This window comes from Peromyscus eremicus, chromosome 3, assembly GCF_949786415.1.
Source record: "Peromyscus eremicus chromosome 3, PerEre_H2_v1, whole genome shotgun sequence".
Taxonomy (NCBI): domain Eukaryota; kingdom Metazoa; phylum Chordata; class Mammalia; order Rodentia; family Cricetidae; genus Peromyscus; species Peromyscus eremicus.
In genome coordinates this window covers 58,094,856-58,112,577 of record NC_081418.1, presented here as the reverse complement: position 1 = coordinate 58,112,577, position 17,722 = coordinate 58,094,856, and the positions used below count along the sequence as shown (strand labels likewise).

General features: G+C 44.4%; 1 protein-coding gene across 1 annotated transcript; it reads left to right on the top strand.

Annotated features, from left to right (window-relative positions):
- The first annotated feature begins 1,518 nt into the window (after positions 1 to 1,518).
- Znf786 (zinc finger protein 786) lies at positions 1,519 to 12,458 on the top strand. Its single transcript, XM_059257036.1, has 6 exons — positions 1,519 to 1,717; positions 1,851 to 1,860; positions 2,526 to 2,637; positions 4,908 to 5,034; positions 8,389 to 8,544; positions 10,321 to 12,458. Exons 1-6 carry the CDS (start codon positions 1,519 to 1,521, stop codon positions 12,330 to 12,332), a joined length of 2,616 nt encoding a protein of 871 aa, XP_059113019.1. The 3' UTR covers positions 12,333 to 12,458.
- Positions 12,459 to 17,722: the final 5,264 nt, after the last annotated feature.

The following is a 17,722-nucleotide window of genomic DNA, read 5'->3' as shown; positions in this document are numbered from 1 at the left end:
AACTCTGGACCTCTGGAAGAATAGCCACTCTTAACCACTGAACCATCCCTTTAGCCCCCTCAACTGAGTTTAAAGATGAAAAAAAAAACATTATACTTAGAAAACAGGGAAACAGGTCAGATAAGATGTTACACACCTGCAATCCCAGCATTTGAGAAGTGGAGGCAGAAATTAGGAGTTTGAGGGCACCCTCTGTCAAAAAATGACTTTGAAGCAAATGTCACCTAAATGAGACACTGTCTCAGAACACAGTTGGGGCTCTGGAGAGATACTCAGTGGTTTTGATTCCCAGCACTTACATGGCATTTCACACCTGGCTGTAACTCCAGTCTAGGGATCCACCCTGGGATTCATAGTGAATTCCAAGACAGCCAGAGCTACTTAGCGAGACCCTATCTCAAAGGGAGGGGATCAGTTTTTACCACACATTTAAATTATTTTTATTATTTTGTTAGGCAGGGAGGGTGTTGGGGGTTGAGTGCTGGAGGGTGATGACATGTGGGAGTCAGAGGACAACTTTGTGTTCTCCCCCCCCCCCCCATAGGTCCCTAGGATTCAAATTGAAGTTGTTAGGCTTTAGCAGCACGTGTTTTTCCTACTGAGACAACTCACCAGTCCCCATGTATGATATTTTATAAAATAAACCATTCAAATAGCGGTACATATGTGTACATGCCAAACAGGTGCGTGTGCACACTGACATTACTATTCGGGGGCTACTTTATTTCTCTATGTACTCGCCCCAAGATGCACACTTTTTCTTTTTCATACTTTAGCCAGACACCGAACACACCAGGAAACACTTTCAAGTTACTCGTCTGGGGATACTGGCTGTCTTCCATCCTTACTCCTTCCCTTACTCTCTTCCTGCGTTTCCATTTCTCCCATGCCCCCTTTTCTGTGTCCTTCTCTACTTCTTTGTCTATTTCCTTCAGCATCTAAGGCTTAGATACTGTGGGTTCTCTGTTCTCACTCCTAGGACCTACCTGTCACCTACCCCAGAAGCTGAAGCCTGAGTGGCTACCTTCATTACCTAGGGCTTCTCTGATTAAGAGAGGGAACTCCACTCATGCTCAGGTCAGTGACTTCTCTCCATCTGAATGGACAGGATTTATGCACAAAATGCGCACCTCTGGCCCTGACCTTTCTGCGGCCATGTCCTTGCCAGTCTTAGTCCCCGTCTCCCCCTGGTGATTCCTGGGCCCACTGCAAAGATGGACCTTGTGGGCCCCAGTCCTTGTCTCAGAGCCGGGGAGGTCTCTGCCTTACTCCCCTCTCCCTTGCTCTCTGTCACTTCGGAGAAAAGGGGGCTGCGTCCGTGCGAGGCGAGGGTGCAGACCGAGCGGCTCCTCCTGCCCGCAGGGGGCGCTGTGGGCCGAGTCGCACCCGCGCGGGGGCTGGCGCTGGGTTTGGGGGGGTTGTGGCCTGGGGTCGGGGAGGAGCGGGTCCCCGCCTCGTCGCCGGGGAGCGTGGGCGTCGCCGGGGCCAAGGCCCAGGCTAGGCGTGTCCGCGCTGGCCATGGCCGGACCCGCTCGGGTAAGGGCCCCGCGCGGACCGGGCTCAGGGCGGGGGCGGGACCGCGGGCTGCGCGTGCGGCGGCGTGGGGACCCCAACAAAGCCGGGTCCGCGCGGCGGTCGCGGGCGCCACCGACCGCGGCGGCTTCACAGCCTTCTCTCACGATCGCGGCAAACGCCTTCCGGGTCTGGGTTTCCGAAGGTTTGCAGTGGAATCCTGCGGGGTTTACGAGGTCATAATTTAGCCGCAGACTGGCGTTCACTGCGTTCACGTTGTGCGTGAGGAAGGACCTCATGCCAGGAGGGTAGAAAGGGGCTGTAAAATCGGCATGGAGCTCGCGCCGTGTGATTATTTCGTGTTTTGTTGAAATCAGGGTGTAGAGGGAATGGCTGGTTTTTATTATGCTGTTCTAACTGCTCTATTAAGCATTCTTGATTATTAAATAAGGCAGAGATAACTAATTTTAAAACACCCTGTACGTTCTCGACGAATGTACAGTTTTTCAGGATTACATATACAAAAACTAGGCAGTGCAGTTATACACAGAATTTTGAGTAAACGGGAGCTGGCCATTTCTGTAGGTAGAAAAATAAACAATAAAATATTCTTCCGTAAATCCTTTTCAGTTTCATGAAATGATAGATATTTGTGAACTTATTAAAAGTAGATAATAAAGCTCAGTAGATAATAAAAGCAAAAGACACAATAGTTCTTCCTAATCCACAGGATATGTCCTCCGACCCCCAGTGGGTGCCTAAAATGGAGTGTCATAGGAGGAGCTCTAATGTAATACTTTACTGTCTTAACCAAGCACCTGCTGTACACTATTGCTGTGGAACTCTTGCAGTTTAAATTGTGACGGCAAAACTGGCATGACTTTGTTCTTGTTGTTATCATCTTCACAATTTCACAGGCTGAGGGTTCATTCTTGCTACAAATTTTAGCGACTTCAGCATAGAAAAATTCTTTTAAGGTGGGAAAGTGGGAAACTTTCACTTTTCTCCTAAAGGAAACACTTTGAAGCTGGACCTGGCACTGGGGAGGCCGAAGCAGGAGGATTGCTGCCAGATTTGGGCAGTCGGACCTGGGGCGTGAGACCTTGTCTCAAATGCCAAAACGAAGTACAACTTTACAGCTTCTCTTTGAAATTTTTATCTGAATTACCACAATACATACTCTTTCACTTTGGTGGCATTATTAAGAAAAGTAAGGGTGTGCGAACACATACTCTGATATAGAAGAGTAGTGGGTAATTTTTTGTATGGGCTGTGTTTTCTTAGCTAATAACCACTAGCACACCTCCTGAAATTGTTACAATCAAAACTGTCTCCAGGCTTTGCCTATGTCCCATGGAGGGCAAATTGTGGATGAGAACCATTAACCTCGTATTTCTCACAGAAGAAACTGCACATAAACAAATATGAATTTTTCATTTGTTTTTCCTTAATACATTAGCCATGTTAGTACAAATTAGTGTGTTTGTTTTTGCTTTTGTTTTTTGAAACAGGGTCTCTCTGCATAGCCCTGGCTGTCCTGGAACTCACTTTGTAGACCAGGCTGGCCTGGAATCCAGAGATCCACCTGCCTCTGCTTCCTGAGTGCTGGGATTAAAGGCGTTCGTTACTACACCTGACACAAAATTATTGTTTTAAAATAAATACTATAACACAAGTAACTTGCATTTACTTAAAATATAGGATTTTGCCAGGTAATGCCACACGCCTTTAATCCTAGCACTCAGGAGGCAGAGGCAGGCAGATCTCTCTGATTTTGAGGCTAGCCTGGTCTTTAGAGTGAGTCCAGGATGTCCAGGGCAGAGAAACCCTGTCTCAAATAAAATTGAAATAATACATACTTTAGTAGCCATAGAAAACAAACACATGCCAAAAACAAACGAAGCTAAAATAGGTTTTAAAGAAATTGGGTGTAGGGTTATAGTCAGATAGCAAGAGTGGTTTTTTTGTTTGTTTGTTTTTGTTTTTTCAAGACAAGGTTTCTCTGTGTAGTTTTGGTGCCTGTCCTGGATCTCGCTCTGTAGACCATACTGGCCTCGAACTCACAGAGATCCACCTGACTCTGCCTCCTGAGTGCTGGGATTAAAGGTGTGTGCCACTGCTGCCCAGCTAGCCTCCTGAGTGCTGGGATTAAAGGCATATCTCACTGCTGCCCAGCTAGCAAGAGTATTTTCAACTAACAAATATAATTTGCATGGTTCTAATTATGAACTTCAACTATTTTTCTAGTCCACCATAATAAACACAAATACTAAATAGTTTTGAGCTAGGGATATCACTCACGGGTAGAGAAGTTGCCTAGCATGTGCAAGGTCCTGGGTTCAGACACACACACACACACACACACACACACACACACACATGCATGCACGCATGCACACTTTAAAACTCAGGTTGTTTATACCCTTTGACTTAGTAATACTCCAGTTTAGGCTTTATTCTATGAAAATGAAAGTCCTGGTACATAAGGAAACCCATCCGAGGGGAGGCCAAGCATGGTGGCATTTGTCTTTTAATTCCAGCACTAGAGACAGAGGAAGGTAGATCTCTGAGATCTAGGTCAGTCCAGGTCTACATAGCACGTGAGAACCTATCTTAAAATAAATACATAAAATTTACAGAGAAGAGAGAAGCTGTGTGTGTATGGCCCATTAATGGGCTCTGTCTCCTTGTGGAATACGATGTAATCATGCAATTTACTCCAGTGTGAGGTGGCTTCCTGTATTGGTCTGAACAAATGGCCATGACACATTGAGAGATTGAGGTTTCACACTGATTTGGTTTCATGTTTGTAAAGAACTTACCGTCCCGCACATACAGATGTGAGGTTTGAAGACACATGAGATGGATGTAGTGGTGATAGCAGAGCATAGAGCAGAGGAAACAAACCATTTTGTTTATTTAATTACATTTTTTCCTTCATGTTTATTTTTTGTATATGGGGGTTTTGGCTACATGTGTGTCTGTGCACCATGTGTGTGCAGTGTCCGTGGAGAACAGAAGAGGGCATTATGTTCCCTGAGACTGGAGTTATGGATGGTTGTGAGCTACTATGTGGGAGTTGGGAATTAAACCTGGGCCCTTAGGAGGAGCATCCAGTGCTCTTGACTGATGAGCCATCTCTCCAGCCCACAAATCACACCCCCTCCCCCCAGACAGGGTCTCGCTGTGTAGCCCTGGCTGTCCTGGAACCCACTCTGTAGACCAAGCTGGCCTCAGACTCACAGAGATCCACCTGCCTCTGCAAATCCCTTTTGTGGAAGAGACTGCTGAATCAAAACAGCTGTCCACTCCGTGAGTCTCAACTAAACGATGAGGATGAATGGGAGTCACTTGTAGCGATTGTGACTGTATCTGTATAATGTCTTTCACTTCAGTTACCGCTGACTTTTGAAGATGTGGCCATTTATTTCTCTGAGCAAGAGTGGCGGCATTTGGAAGCATGGCAGCAGGAACTTTACAAGCATGTCATGAGAACCAATTATGAGACTCTTGTCTTTCTAGGTAAGAAGCTTTCAACTCCTGGGGTGAGTCTTGCAACTGATCTTCTGAGAGCCCCTCAAGCACTTGACACTCCTCTTGGGTGGCAAGATTGCTTAGGTACTAACCCAGAAAAGCCTGTTAGCTCTTTGTTGTTGTTGTTGTTAATAATAAAGTACACATTACCCTTCCTTACTCGGGGTAGACGGTACAGGACAGTGTTTAAGACAACATGTGATGTCACATAGTCAGAGGTAGCTAAGGCATATGTTAAAACTTTTCTCATCACAGTTTACTCCACAGTTTACTCTGAGATTGCCTGATTTTCCACTGAGAAGCACACCTGCCTCATCCCATAAAGGACCTGTGTGCCTTAACCTAGAAACTGGGCTCCTTGCAGCTTTACAGTGGGGTTAAAGACTGCAAGAAACTAACGGTCTTCTCTGTACTGTGGTTCTGAAAGAGTGCACATTGAGGTGGTTAAGTGTGGCTGAGTCTGATTAGGATAATGGATATTTTTCCTTCTTGGGTTCTATCATCATCACCATCATCATCATCATCATCATCCCTCCTCTTCCTGTGTGTGATTCTGGAGAGAACATCCAGGTCTTTGCATGTGCTTGGCAAGGGCTTTACCACTTGAATTAAACTTACATCTCCTTTATAGTTATTGTTTTTTTTAAATTTTTGTTGCTGTTTTATAGTTTTTTGAGACAAGGTCTCACTTACTGTATAGCTGAGGCTGGCCTAGAACTCTCTGTATATAGTTCAACCTAGCTTCCAACTCACAAAGATCTACTTGCCTCGAGTGCTGGGATTAAAGGTGTACAGCAGCCAGGTGTGGTGGCACACCCTGGTAGGATATGCTGAAGAGGCAGAGGCAGGAGGATTATAAATTTGAGGCCAGCCTGGGCTATATAGTGAATTCTAGGACATGATGGGCTACACAGAGATGCTGTTAAATAAATGAATGAATGAATGAATGAATGAATGAATAAATAAATAAATAAATAAATAAATAAATAAATAGAAGGCGTGAAACATATGCCTGGCTAATTTTTCTTATTTATAAGTGAGTCTGGAGCTGGAGAGATGAGTCAGTATTTCAGTAGTGAAAACACCTGCTTTGGCAGCATGAAAATCTGAATTTACAGGCTCAGAACCCACATAAAAGGATGGCACATGCCTGTTTATAATCCCATTGATGGGCCAGGTGAGAGGTGAAGACAGGTGGATCCCTAGAAGATTGAAGGCCTCCTAGCCTGACCTACATGGCAAAAAGATTGAGGCCAATGACGGATCCTGCCTCAAAATTTAAAAGGTGGAATGTAGCAGGTCTTTCTTTGGACTACCAGCTCCCAAATAATGACACAGAGACTTTCTATTAATTGTAAAAGCTTAGCCTTAGCTTAGGCTTGTTCCCAACTAGCTCTTAAAACTTAAATTAACCCACTTATATTAATCTACATTCTGTTTCATGGTTTGTTACCTCTCCTCAGTTCCATATGTCCTACTTCCTCCGAGTTTGGCTGATGAATCTCCTGCCTCAGATTTGAATCTCTCAAATGTAGCCAGACACTTCTCCCACCCATGGTCCCGCAGCCGCTTATAAAGTAAACACACAGAGGCTTATATTAATTACAGACTGTATGGCCTATGGCTCAGGCTTGTTGCTAGCTAGCTCTTACAACTTAACTGAACCCATTCCTATTAATCTGTTTTGCCACACGGCTTTGTGGCATTACCTGTTCTCTCATATCTTGCTTCTCCTAACAGCAGCTCACAGCATCTCCATCATTCCATTCTTCTTCATCTCTGTCTTCAGTTTGAATGTACCACCTAACCCTATTCTGCCTCACCATTGGCCAAACAGCTTTATTTATCAACCAATGAGAGCAAAACATATTCACAGTGTACAGAAAGATATCCCACAGCAAGATTCTTTCCCAGAGTTCCTATCTCTCCCTGGATGTCCTGCCTATCCTCTCCTGCTTAGCTATTGGCAGTTCAGCTCTTCATTAAACCAATCAGAAGGTGCCTTAGGCAGGTGAGGAAGGACAGAGACACATTTTCATACAGTTTACAAAAAGATTATCCCTATAGTAGAAGGTATCCTGAGAATCAATACCCAAGGTTATCCCTTGACTTCCAAATGCATGCCACGTACCTCCCAACATACACAAATACAAAATTATTGCAATTTTTCCCAAGGGCCTGCCCTGCGCAAATCCTTCCCAGAGTCCTGGGGAAGACGCTATGTTCAGTGTGGGGTTATCTGAGGGAAAAGAATTTATATACACCATGCTCTTTTGTCCATTACTTTATTACTTTGAGACAAAATTCTGTCCACATAGCTTCAGTTCTTCTTAACTCACACTCAGCTGCTCTCTGTCCCTTCTTTTCCCATCCTCTTAGAGCCCTAGTAATAACTAAGCTCTTATGCTCTCGATCTCATCCTCTGCCCCTCCATCCTCCATCTTTACTTCCTCTTTTCCTCTTCTGACCTGATTCAAATCTACCTGTAGTCTGCAAAACTTTCCCTTGCTCTTTCTTCCTCATCCCGAGTCATTCTGCCTTATCATCTATAGATACTGCCTTATTCCTCTCTCCTCTAGCCATGGGACTCTGCTAGGACCAGGAATTCTCTCCCAGCTATCACTGCACCTGGTTATGCAAAAAACTCTATTGTCCTGAGTCAGTGATTCTGCAATGCTACTAGGCCTGAAAGAAAAGGATGGTCTGAGCTTCATTTGCACAAGAAACAAAGCTATGCATCTACAGTTTGCCTGTCTCTTAGGCTCTGTAGGGGTGTTACCTAGTAGATCAGCAGTAGGTCTGAGAAGCTTATACTGTTTGTCATAAGGCCTGTAGTATATGAGTGCGCAAGAATTTCATAGCAGAAGACAGCTGATATATTAAGCTGAATAACACCAAATATTCCTTGATATTCTTTTTTTTTTAATTTTATGTGTTCATGAGTACTTTATCTCTGGAGCTATAGACCGTTGTAAGCAGCTGTCTGGATGCTGGGAATTGAACCCAGGTCTTCTGGAAGAACAGATCTCTGTGAGTTTGAGGCCAGCCAGAACTACATACTGAGACGTCAGACATCATCATCATCACAACAATAATAATAACAATAATAAAGCATTTTTCCATTTGTTTTTTAATTAAGTATAACATCATTAGATATGTGGAGACTATGAAAAATGGCACAATTGCTATAACATGTCTAGATAGACCAGGAAGTGCTGATAGATGGGTGAGTCTGTTTGTCAACATCTCATATATTGTTCCAGAAGTAGATTTTGAGAAATTTAAAATTGACGTGCCTTATAACACCCAAACCAAACTACCCTGTTGGACTTCTCTGTACAGATAATGGACTTCCAAAACCACAACTAATATCCTCGATTGAACTTGGGAGAGAGCTCTTTGGCAGCTGGGGAGAAGAACAGAAACTAGAGAAAGGGATTCACTCCTCTATAGATGATGTGCACTTTCATCTAGTTATTGAGGAACCGCTATTTGAGAGTGAGTATGAAGAACCTGGTGTCCTAAAGTGGATGTTGTGATGTACACTTGTAATCTCTGCACTTGGGAGATGATGCAAGAGGAGGAGGGGAGCTCCAGGTTATCCTCATCGGCATAGTGAGTTAAGTCCAGTCTGAACTACACGAGGCCCTATCTCAAAAAAGAAAGAAACCATGGTCTTAACCCAAACACACCACATTCCGATTTCTTGTTTTTCTTTCTCTGATCTTTTCTTCCTGTTTGGCTGACCTGAGGCTTGATGTTGCATATATTTTAGAGAAAGGCAGTAAAGCATAGTGGTTAGGCATGTGACTGCTAAAGCCTGACTCTGATCTCTCCATTTGTAGGTGACTGTCATTTTCTATTGTTGTGACAAAACACCATGACCAAGACAACTACTAAAAGAAGGTTTTAACTAGGTGCTGATGGCTGCAGAGGCCTAGAATCCATGACCATCATGGCATGGAGTATGGTAGCAGGCAGGCAGGCAGGCAGGCATGGCACTGGAGCAGTAATTGAGAACTCACATCTCATTCACAAGTAGAGACAGAGAAAGCTAACTGGGAATGGCATGGGCTTTTGAAATCTCAAAGCCCACCCCACAGTGACGCACCTCTTCCAGTAAGGCCACACCTCCTAATCCTTGCCAAACAGTTCTACCAACTAAGGGCCCTGTATTAAAACATATGAGTCTGTTGGGCCATTCCAATCCAAGAACCTACAGTAGAGTGTTAGAAAGGAGTAATGTGTACAGTGCTAAAGTAGTCATTAATGGAAGCTGTTCTCACCAGTGGATGGGAAAGTACAAAGCTGAGATTGTCTTTTCCTGTCTTCTTGAGCAAAGCAGTCTTTCACCTGTGAGCCCCCATAATATCCAAAGAAAAGTAACATACTACTAATATACCATGGCACAGTGCAATGATTACTATTCCAAAAATGAAGACTGGGGGTATAGCAAGAAAATAGAGGACTGAAGGAAGACCCACATCCAGCAGGGCAAACACTAAGCCCTGCAGGTTCGTATCTACCAGCTGGGGCTTATGCTAGAATCATTTAGGTTCCACTGGCCTTGGGCAGCTCCATCTCTCTAACTCTGCCCCTATAGTTCATCTGAGGTACTTCTTGGGCCAGCTCCAGTTTGCTCCTGCAGTTTTCCAGAGTTCGGGCATCTCTCCATAGAGAGACCCTGTCTCAAAAAGAAATTAATAATTTATTGTATTATTTATTATTTGTGTGTATGGTGTGTATGCCTGTGTAAGTTTGTATGCTCCATGTGTATGCAGTGTCCACAGAGGCCAGAAGATGGAGTGGAATCCCATGGAATTGGAACCATCATGTGGGTGCTGGAAACAGAGCCTGGGTCCTCTGCAAGAGCAGCCAGTCAGTACTCCTAAACACCCATCTGTCTCTTCTGCCCTATTCATCCCCCCCACTTTTTTTAAGCAGGATAAAGAGCCCCAAACCAGAAGCAATTAGCTTGGCAAGGTTTGCACAGTGGGCAAATGGGATTCATACCTACGCAGTCAGTTTCCAGGCCTTAGACCCTCCCTTCGAGACTTGGGTTTTCATCTTTTCACTTTCGTCATAACATTAACATAGCTCAGTTTAGTTTAGTTTCTGCAAATGGTTGTTGAACTCATTTTGGTCATGTTTTGTAGTTTACTGGGAGCAGGATGCTCCCACCGCAGGTTGACTGTTTATGGATCACTTTACTGGTGATGGCTTTCAGTCACGCCATAGACAAAAGATGTACTGAATTTTTGTTTTCATTTACAGGTAGGCAGCAAGCTGCAAAGTCAAGAGGAGTCACACGCCGTTTGCAGTTAAGTCCTCTGGAGAGTCAGCATTCCTTTGGGCTTGTTTTAGGAGGAAAGGAAGATGTTTCCCTCGGGCGTGACCAAGGCATCGGTCTTGTAAATGCACAGACACACAGCCTCGGGACTCTGGTTTCCACAGTGCACAGTTCCAGTGAGGCTGCCCAAAAAGAAGGACTCTGGAGTCACAGAACTCCGGATCTCCCTGGCTTGCAAAAAGTCACCTCTGGGCAGAGTACCCAATACTCTTGTCCTGTCTGTGGGGAGAACTCTCGGGAGGAGAATCACCTAGTGAAGCACAGAAAGGGTCACCCCAAGAACCCATCATGTAGGGTCTGGAAGAAGGTCAGCAGGCAGACTGAGTCACAACAGCAGTGGAATTTCTCGTGTCCTGAATGTGGGAAGAGCTTCTGCCTGAAGCAGTATTTGGTGAGACATCTAGATGCCCATACAAAGAAGAGACCACCTCAGTGCCCTACATGCAAAGTGTACTTCCATCACGAGCATACCCTTTTCAGCTATCATCTCAAGAACAATTCTTCCCAGCACCCCAAATGTGACAAGAGCTTCCCAGTGGATAGCAATGTTCACCAGTACCAGCAGAGCCAAGAGAGGCCAGCCTCCTGGAGGGAAGACACCATGGTGCCCTCAGGACAGAAGCCAGATCCCAGCCTGGACTATGAGGGCTGCTGCCACAAGGGTAGCAAGCTGAAGGCCCTGCATTGTGGCTGCAGCCTAGGTGAGGACAAACCCTGCTCATGCACAGAATGTGGCGGTTGCTTCCTCTCACGGTCTAAGCAGGCCATCCTCTGCAGGACACACACAGGAGAAAAACCCTTTTGGTGTCCAGAGAGCAACAAGTGCTTCTGCCTGAGAGACCTGCAGATTGTCCACCGGAGTGTGCATGGTGAGGAGAGACGGTTCTCCTGTAGGAAGTGTGGGCAGGGCTTCACTAAACACTGCAAACTCACAGAACATACCCGAGACCTCAGTGGGGAGGAATCTTTCTGGTGTACCCAATGTGGAAGGAACTTCAGCCCAAAGGGACAGCCGCTGAGGCACCCGCGCCTTCACCCAGAGGAAAAGCCCTTTCAATGGACAATGTGTGACTTATGCTTCCGTCTGAAGAGCAGGTTGAGAGAAAGGCCGTTCTCCTGCAGCGAGTGTGGCCGTGCCTTCACCCATCAGTGCAAGCTCCGTGAGCATCTCAGAGTGCACAGCGGAGAGAGGCCCTTTCGGTGTCCCGAGTGCCACAAGAGCTTCCGCCTGAAGGGCATCCTGAAGGCCCACCAGCGCACCCACAGCAAGGAGAGGCCGTTCTCTTGCGGGGAGTGTGGCAAGGGCTTTACCAGACAGTCTAAGCTCACAGAGCACTTCCGTGTCCACAGTGGAGAGAGGCCCTTCCAGTGTCCAGAGTGTGACAGGAGCTTTCGCCTCAAGGGGCAGCTGCTTAACCATCAGCGCCTACACACGGGAGAGAGACCCTTCCAGTGCCCGGAGTGTGGCAAGAGCTACCGTGTGAAGGCCGACATGAAGGCACACCAGCTGCTGCACAGCGGCCGGATGCCATTCTCCTGTCAGTGTGGGAAGGGCTTCTCCAAACAGTCTAAACTCGCGGAGCACATGAGGACACACACGGGAGAGAAGCCTTTTCAGTGTCCCAAGTGTGACAAGAGTTTCCGGTTGAAGGCTCAGCTGCTCAGCCACCAGGGCCTGCATACAGGCGAGAGACCTTTCCATTGCCCCGAATGTGATAAAAACTTCCGGGAAAGGGGTCACATGCTCAGGCACCAGCGCATCCACAGGCCTGAGAGGCCCTTTGCCTGTGGAGACTGTGGGAAAGGTTTCATTTATAAGTCCAAACTGGTTGAGCACCTTAGAGTGCACACAAAGTCCTGTCAGGTTCCACGCGAGCCTGACATTAAGAAAAGGCTTAGCCAACTCTTTGCGATGATCGAGGCTGACTGGAGTTGAGGCCTCAACGCTATGAGCTGAGCTTAATTGACAGGGTAGCAGGAAGGATGGTGGCTAAACCCACAGGAAAGCAGGTTTTAGAAAAAGGGGCTCTACTTTTATCAAAAAATATAACAAATTAAAAATTGGAAACTATGGAGAATTTTCTTTTTTGAAATACCACCAATTATATTTTCCCTCCCTTGGTAAAAAGGTATTTGTTCTTCCTCCCGCTTTAACTGCATTTTGCCCAAATGCAGTTAGTTCAAAAGCCCTATCTTAAGCCAGAAGGAAATCCCTCCAGTACCACTGTCAAAGCTAAAAAGGGACGTCTGTTTAATATCAAATCTACTCTGTTCTTTTCAGAGTATGATTCTAAATGGTTAAATCCAGCAAATTTTATTTCTGTCGTGATACGCTTTTGGATTTGCTTTTGATTCATTTATTTTGAATCCAATAGCAATAAGATGAAGTCTGAATTTCATGTGAATGCTGAAGTTTCTCATCAGGGCCCTTGGTGGTTAATGTGTGGTGTACCCTAAGAAAATGCTGATAGTCTGATTTGAAGAAACAAAAGACCAAAGGTGTTGAGAGGTTTGGATCAAGATCGAGGTTGAGTTGGTGGGTAGAGATTAGGGAGTTCCAGAGTAGAGATGCTACTTGGAGCAGAAGTGAGATTCCCAAGAATGAATGAATATTTAAGCAATTGCCTAAAGCATATGCAGAACACAAAACAGAGATATCATAATATGTGAATGATTTATAGTCTCAAGTCTTTTTAAACTATAGAGATCAGAAAGGGATTCTTTTAAAATTTCAAATTCTAATGTTAGAGAAGGAAACAAAAGCCACCATAAAGTTTCCCCAACATCCTCAGGCCCAGGTGGTGACTGTATTGAGGTTCCTCCCTTCTACCTGCCCAACACAGTCTGACTATGTAGTCCTGGCTGGCCTGGAATTCACTATGTAGACCAGGCTAGCCTCAACTCACAATTATCTACTGCCTTGGTCCCCCAAGTTCTGGGATTAAAGGTGTGGTCTTCCACATACAATTCACTAGACTTATTCCAGGGCAGGAATTTCTTGCATTGCACTTAACTGAAAAATATAGAAATCCATGTGATGTTCTGTGGATAGGAAATACCTCAAACCAAACCTAACCCCACTACCTAACTAGTTAATCACAGAAGGAAGAAAAAAGGAGGTTTTTTCAAATATGAAAGGGCAGCACAAGGGGAAAAAGAATGGACAAAACCAAGTGTTCAGTGAAAAAAATCACAGGCATGATAATCAGCAGCATCTCAGATGCGACCAAAAGATAGGTAAGAAGGAAATCTTGAGATAAGGAAGATAGATCAATGATTAATAAGTTGTGATTTTGGAGACAAAGAGATGTTTTAGGGACAAAATGGAAACCTCTATCAGCTTGAATGCAATTCCTTGGCTCACTCTTTATCAAGACAGGTTTTTGTCATTGTTTGTTCGTTTTTTTAAAAATTTTTTTATGTGTATGGGTGTTTTACCTGCACGTATGTCTGTATCCCATGTGCATGCCTGGTGCCCACAGAGGCCAGAAGAGGGTGTGTAGTATGCTCTGGCTCTGGAGTTATGGACTGTTGTGAACTGTTATGTGATTGCTGTGATTCAAACCCAGGCGCTCGACAAGAGTAGCAAGTGTTCTTAACTGGCAATCCGTTCCTCCAGCGCCTGCATTGACTAATGTTTTTCTGTGTGTGTGTGTGTGTGTGTGTGTGTGTGTGTGTGTGTGTGTGTGCCAACACATGTGCCATGGTGCTTGTGTAGAGTTTTAGAGGACAACCCCTGTTTTCTACCTTGTGTAGTCAGGGCCTCTGTCTGTCTCTATGCTGTGTACTCCCTTGAGCTTTACAGGGATTGGCCTGTCTCTGCCTTCTACCTCAGAATGGAAATGCTGGATTACAGACCAGTACCATGGTGTCCAGCATTTTATTTTTAAATTATTTATTTAATCCTGTGTATGTACATGGGTCGATTCAGCTGTGTGCTTGTGCATTGGGAGGCCAGACTCATGGAATCCCCCCGGAGTTACAGGTGGTGGGTGCTGGACTGGTGCTGGACTGGAATTCAGCTCCACAAGAGTGGTACACACTCTTTTGTTTGTTTGTGTTTTCGAGACAGGGTTTCTCTGTGTAGATTTGCGCCTTTCTGGAACTCACTCTGTAGACCAGGCTGGCCTCGAACTCACAGAGATCCACCTGGCTCTGCCTCCTGAGTGCTGGGATTAAAGGTGTGTGCCACCACCGCCCGGCAATGGTACAGACTCTTAATCACAACCACTGAGCCATCTCTCCAGCACTGAATGCAGTTTTTACTTGAGTTTTGAGGATTCAAACTGAGGTCATCAGGCTTGAGCACTTTTATCTGCTGAACCATCTCCCCAATTCAGGAGTCTGACTTTTAAAATGCTTCCTCAAATAGCATAAAATATTACAAAATGTACACTGAAAACTACTTGGCACAAAGGTTTTAATAGACATCAAATAAGCCGATCAAGGGGTAGAGTCTAGATTCAGCGTCATGCAGTCTGATTCCAGAACAGACTTAAAATCTGATACACCTTTTTTTTTTTTATAAAATTATGCTTTTTTTTATGTTTTAATGCTTAATTTCTACAAATTCCAACAGTGCTTCTCTTTTTAGTAGCAATATCAAACACTTAGAATACCCTAGCATTTAAAAACAGTGAGACCTGAGGAGTATAATCTTCTTAAGGGGTTGTGATTACGGCTCCATGGTAATACACATGCATGGACTTGGAATGGGCCCCAGCACTATTAAAAACAAAACAAAACTTAAGGATTAATTCAGCTGGTAAGATTTTAAAAATTAGTGGCCAGTACCCTAGGCATAAAAAGGAAATGACTGAGCCAGCTCTCCATTTCTACAAACTTAGAAATAGCTTATCAAGAGCAATCCTCTGAAAAAAAAAAAAAAAAAAGATTTGCCCACCCTGTGTGGTAAGTAGCTGGAGATGCCTAAATGTGCATCTTGCCCTGTGACATCAAAGGCAGTCAGCACTCAGCTATAGGGAAATGCAATTAAAATGGCATCTATGGAAATATTATTATATTCTAAAACATGATCATATAATCTGAGTTCCAGGCCAGCCTGGTCTAAATAGCAAGTTCAAGGCCAGCTCGGGCTATGTAGTAAGACCTTGTCTAAAAAACAAAAACAAAACAGAAAATAAACAAACAAAACCTGGGGCCGGAGAGATGGCTCAGTGGTTAAGATCACTTACTGCTTTTGCAAATGATCTGAATTCAGTTTCTAACACCCTTATTAGATGGTTCACAAGTACCTAAGTTCAGCCATAGGGGATTCAATGCCCTCTTCTAACCATTGCAGGCACCTAGCTAACACCTACACAACACATAATTTAAAAATAAAAGTGAGGGGCTGGAGAGATGGCCTGGCTATTCTTCTAGAAGACCTCAGTTTGATTTGCAGCACCCACGTGGTGGCTTATAACCATTTGTAACTACAGTTATGGAAGTTCCAATACCTTCTTCTGGCCTCCTAAGGCACCAGGCATATAAGTAGTACAGAGACATATATGAAAGCAAAATACCCATGCACATAAAATAAAAATGAAGGGCTAGGGCTGGAGAGATGGCTCAGAGGTTAAGAGCACTGACTGCTCTTCCAGAGGTCCTGAGTTCAATTCCCAGCAACTACATGGTGGCTCACAACCATCTATAATGCGATCTGGCGCCCTCTTCTGTATACATAATAAATCTTTTTTTTTTTTTTTTAAAGATTTATTTATTTATTATGTATACAGCATGTATGACTGCAGGCCAGAAGAGGGCACCAGATCTCATTACAGGTGGTTGTGAGCCACCATGTGGTTGCTGGGAATTGAACTCAGGACCTCTGGAAGAGCAGCCAGTGCTCTTAACCTCTGAGCCGTCTCTCCAGCCCTACATAATAAATCTTAAAAAAAAAAAAAAAAAAAAAAAAGGAAGGGCTAGAGAGATGGTTAAAATTCAGTTCATAGCACCCACACTTTAGCTCCAGAAAATCCGATGACCTCTTCTGACATTTGAGGACACCAGGAATGCACATCCACATAGTGCACATGTATACATGCAGGCAAAACATGCTTACACAGAAAATAAATCTAACAGTAAAAAAATGAAATCTTAAAAAATGGAGATTACATTTGTTTTGTGTTGAGGGGGTTATATGAAGATGCATATCTTTTTTGTTTTGAGACAAGGCATTACTATCTTCTTGTCCGGCTTGGCCTTGAAGTCCTGGGCCAAATCAATCTCCTGGTTCAGGCTCCATCATCACAGCTAGATAAAAGGAAATATTTCTGAAAATAAATTAGTTTCTTCAGGCTTCCCTTGCTTCCCGTTCTGGTGAAAAGAGTTACATCAGAATTAAAAAAAAAAAAAGGGGTGTGTGTGGCACCATCGTTGAGTTCTTCAGAAAATACAAGAAACTGTTGTCATCTCGCGTGGCTTAATAGGACTTAATAAACCTCATGAGTCCAGAGCATAGAGGGTGTGTGCCTGTCTGGTCTTAATTTTCTTTTTTTTTTTGGTTTTGGTTTTTCGAGACAAGGTTTCTCTGTGTAGCTTTGCGCCTTTTCCTGGGACTCACTTGGTAGCCCAGGCTGGCCTCGAACTCACAGAGATTCGCCTGGCTCTGCCTCCCAAGTGCTGGGATTAAAGGCGTGCGCCACCACCGCGCGGCTTGGTCTTAATTTTCAAAACATATAATCTGAACTTCTGATTGTGGACATGTATGCCAGAATTGTCACAGACTCTTCTGTAGACAGGCAATCTAAATGATCAGGACTCTTTCCCAATGGGCTACTTCTCTAGAGAGCTCTGCAGGAGTAAAGGAAAACATACATTCAAATTGGCCTAGTAACCTAGCCTAATAGTGTTAAAATGACACCCCACGGGAGCAGTCCTATGTGTAGCTCACTTTCTCCTCTTGTATATGCAAGAAAATACTGCTGGACTCAGAGTTTTATTTATTTAGCCTCAGTGGTCGTCTGTATCTCTTCAGATCACTTAACCCACAGGTGTTAGCCCTAATACCAGCACAGGCTTCTTCCCCGGCGTGCAGACCTAGTTTCTTCTCCACAACAGTCACTCTTACCTCTACACCTAAACCACTAGATTATCTAATTTTTCTTTTTAAAAGAAAATCATAGACTAAGCAAGCCTTGGAGTCCTAGTTCTGATTTTTTCTTCCTTCCTTTTTTTTTTTTTGAGAAAAGATCTCACTAGAAGTCCTGAGTCTCTGCCTCCACAGGCGTGGGTCAGCACATCCAGCTCTCAGTCAATCTACTTCATACTCCTTCCCTCCCAACCTAACATCCAGGAAAGAAACTCAAACTTTTACATGCCCAA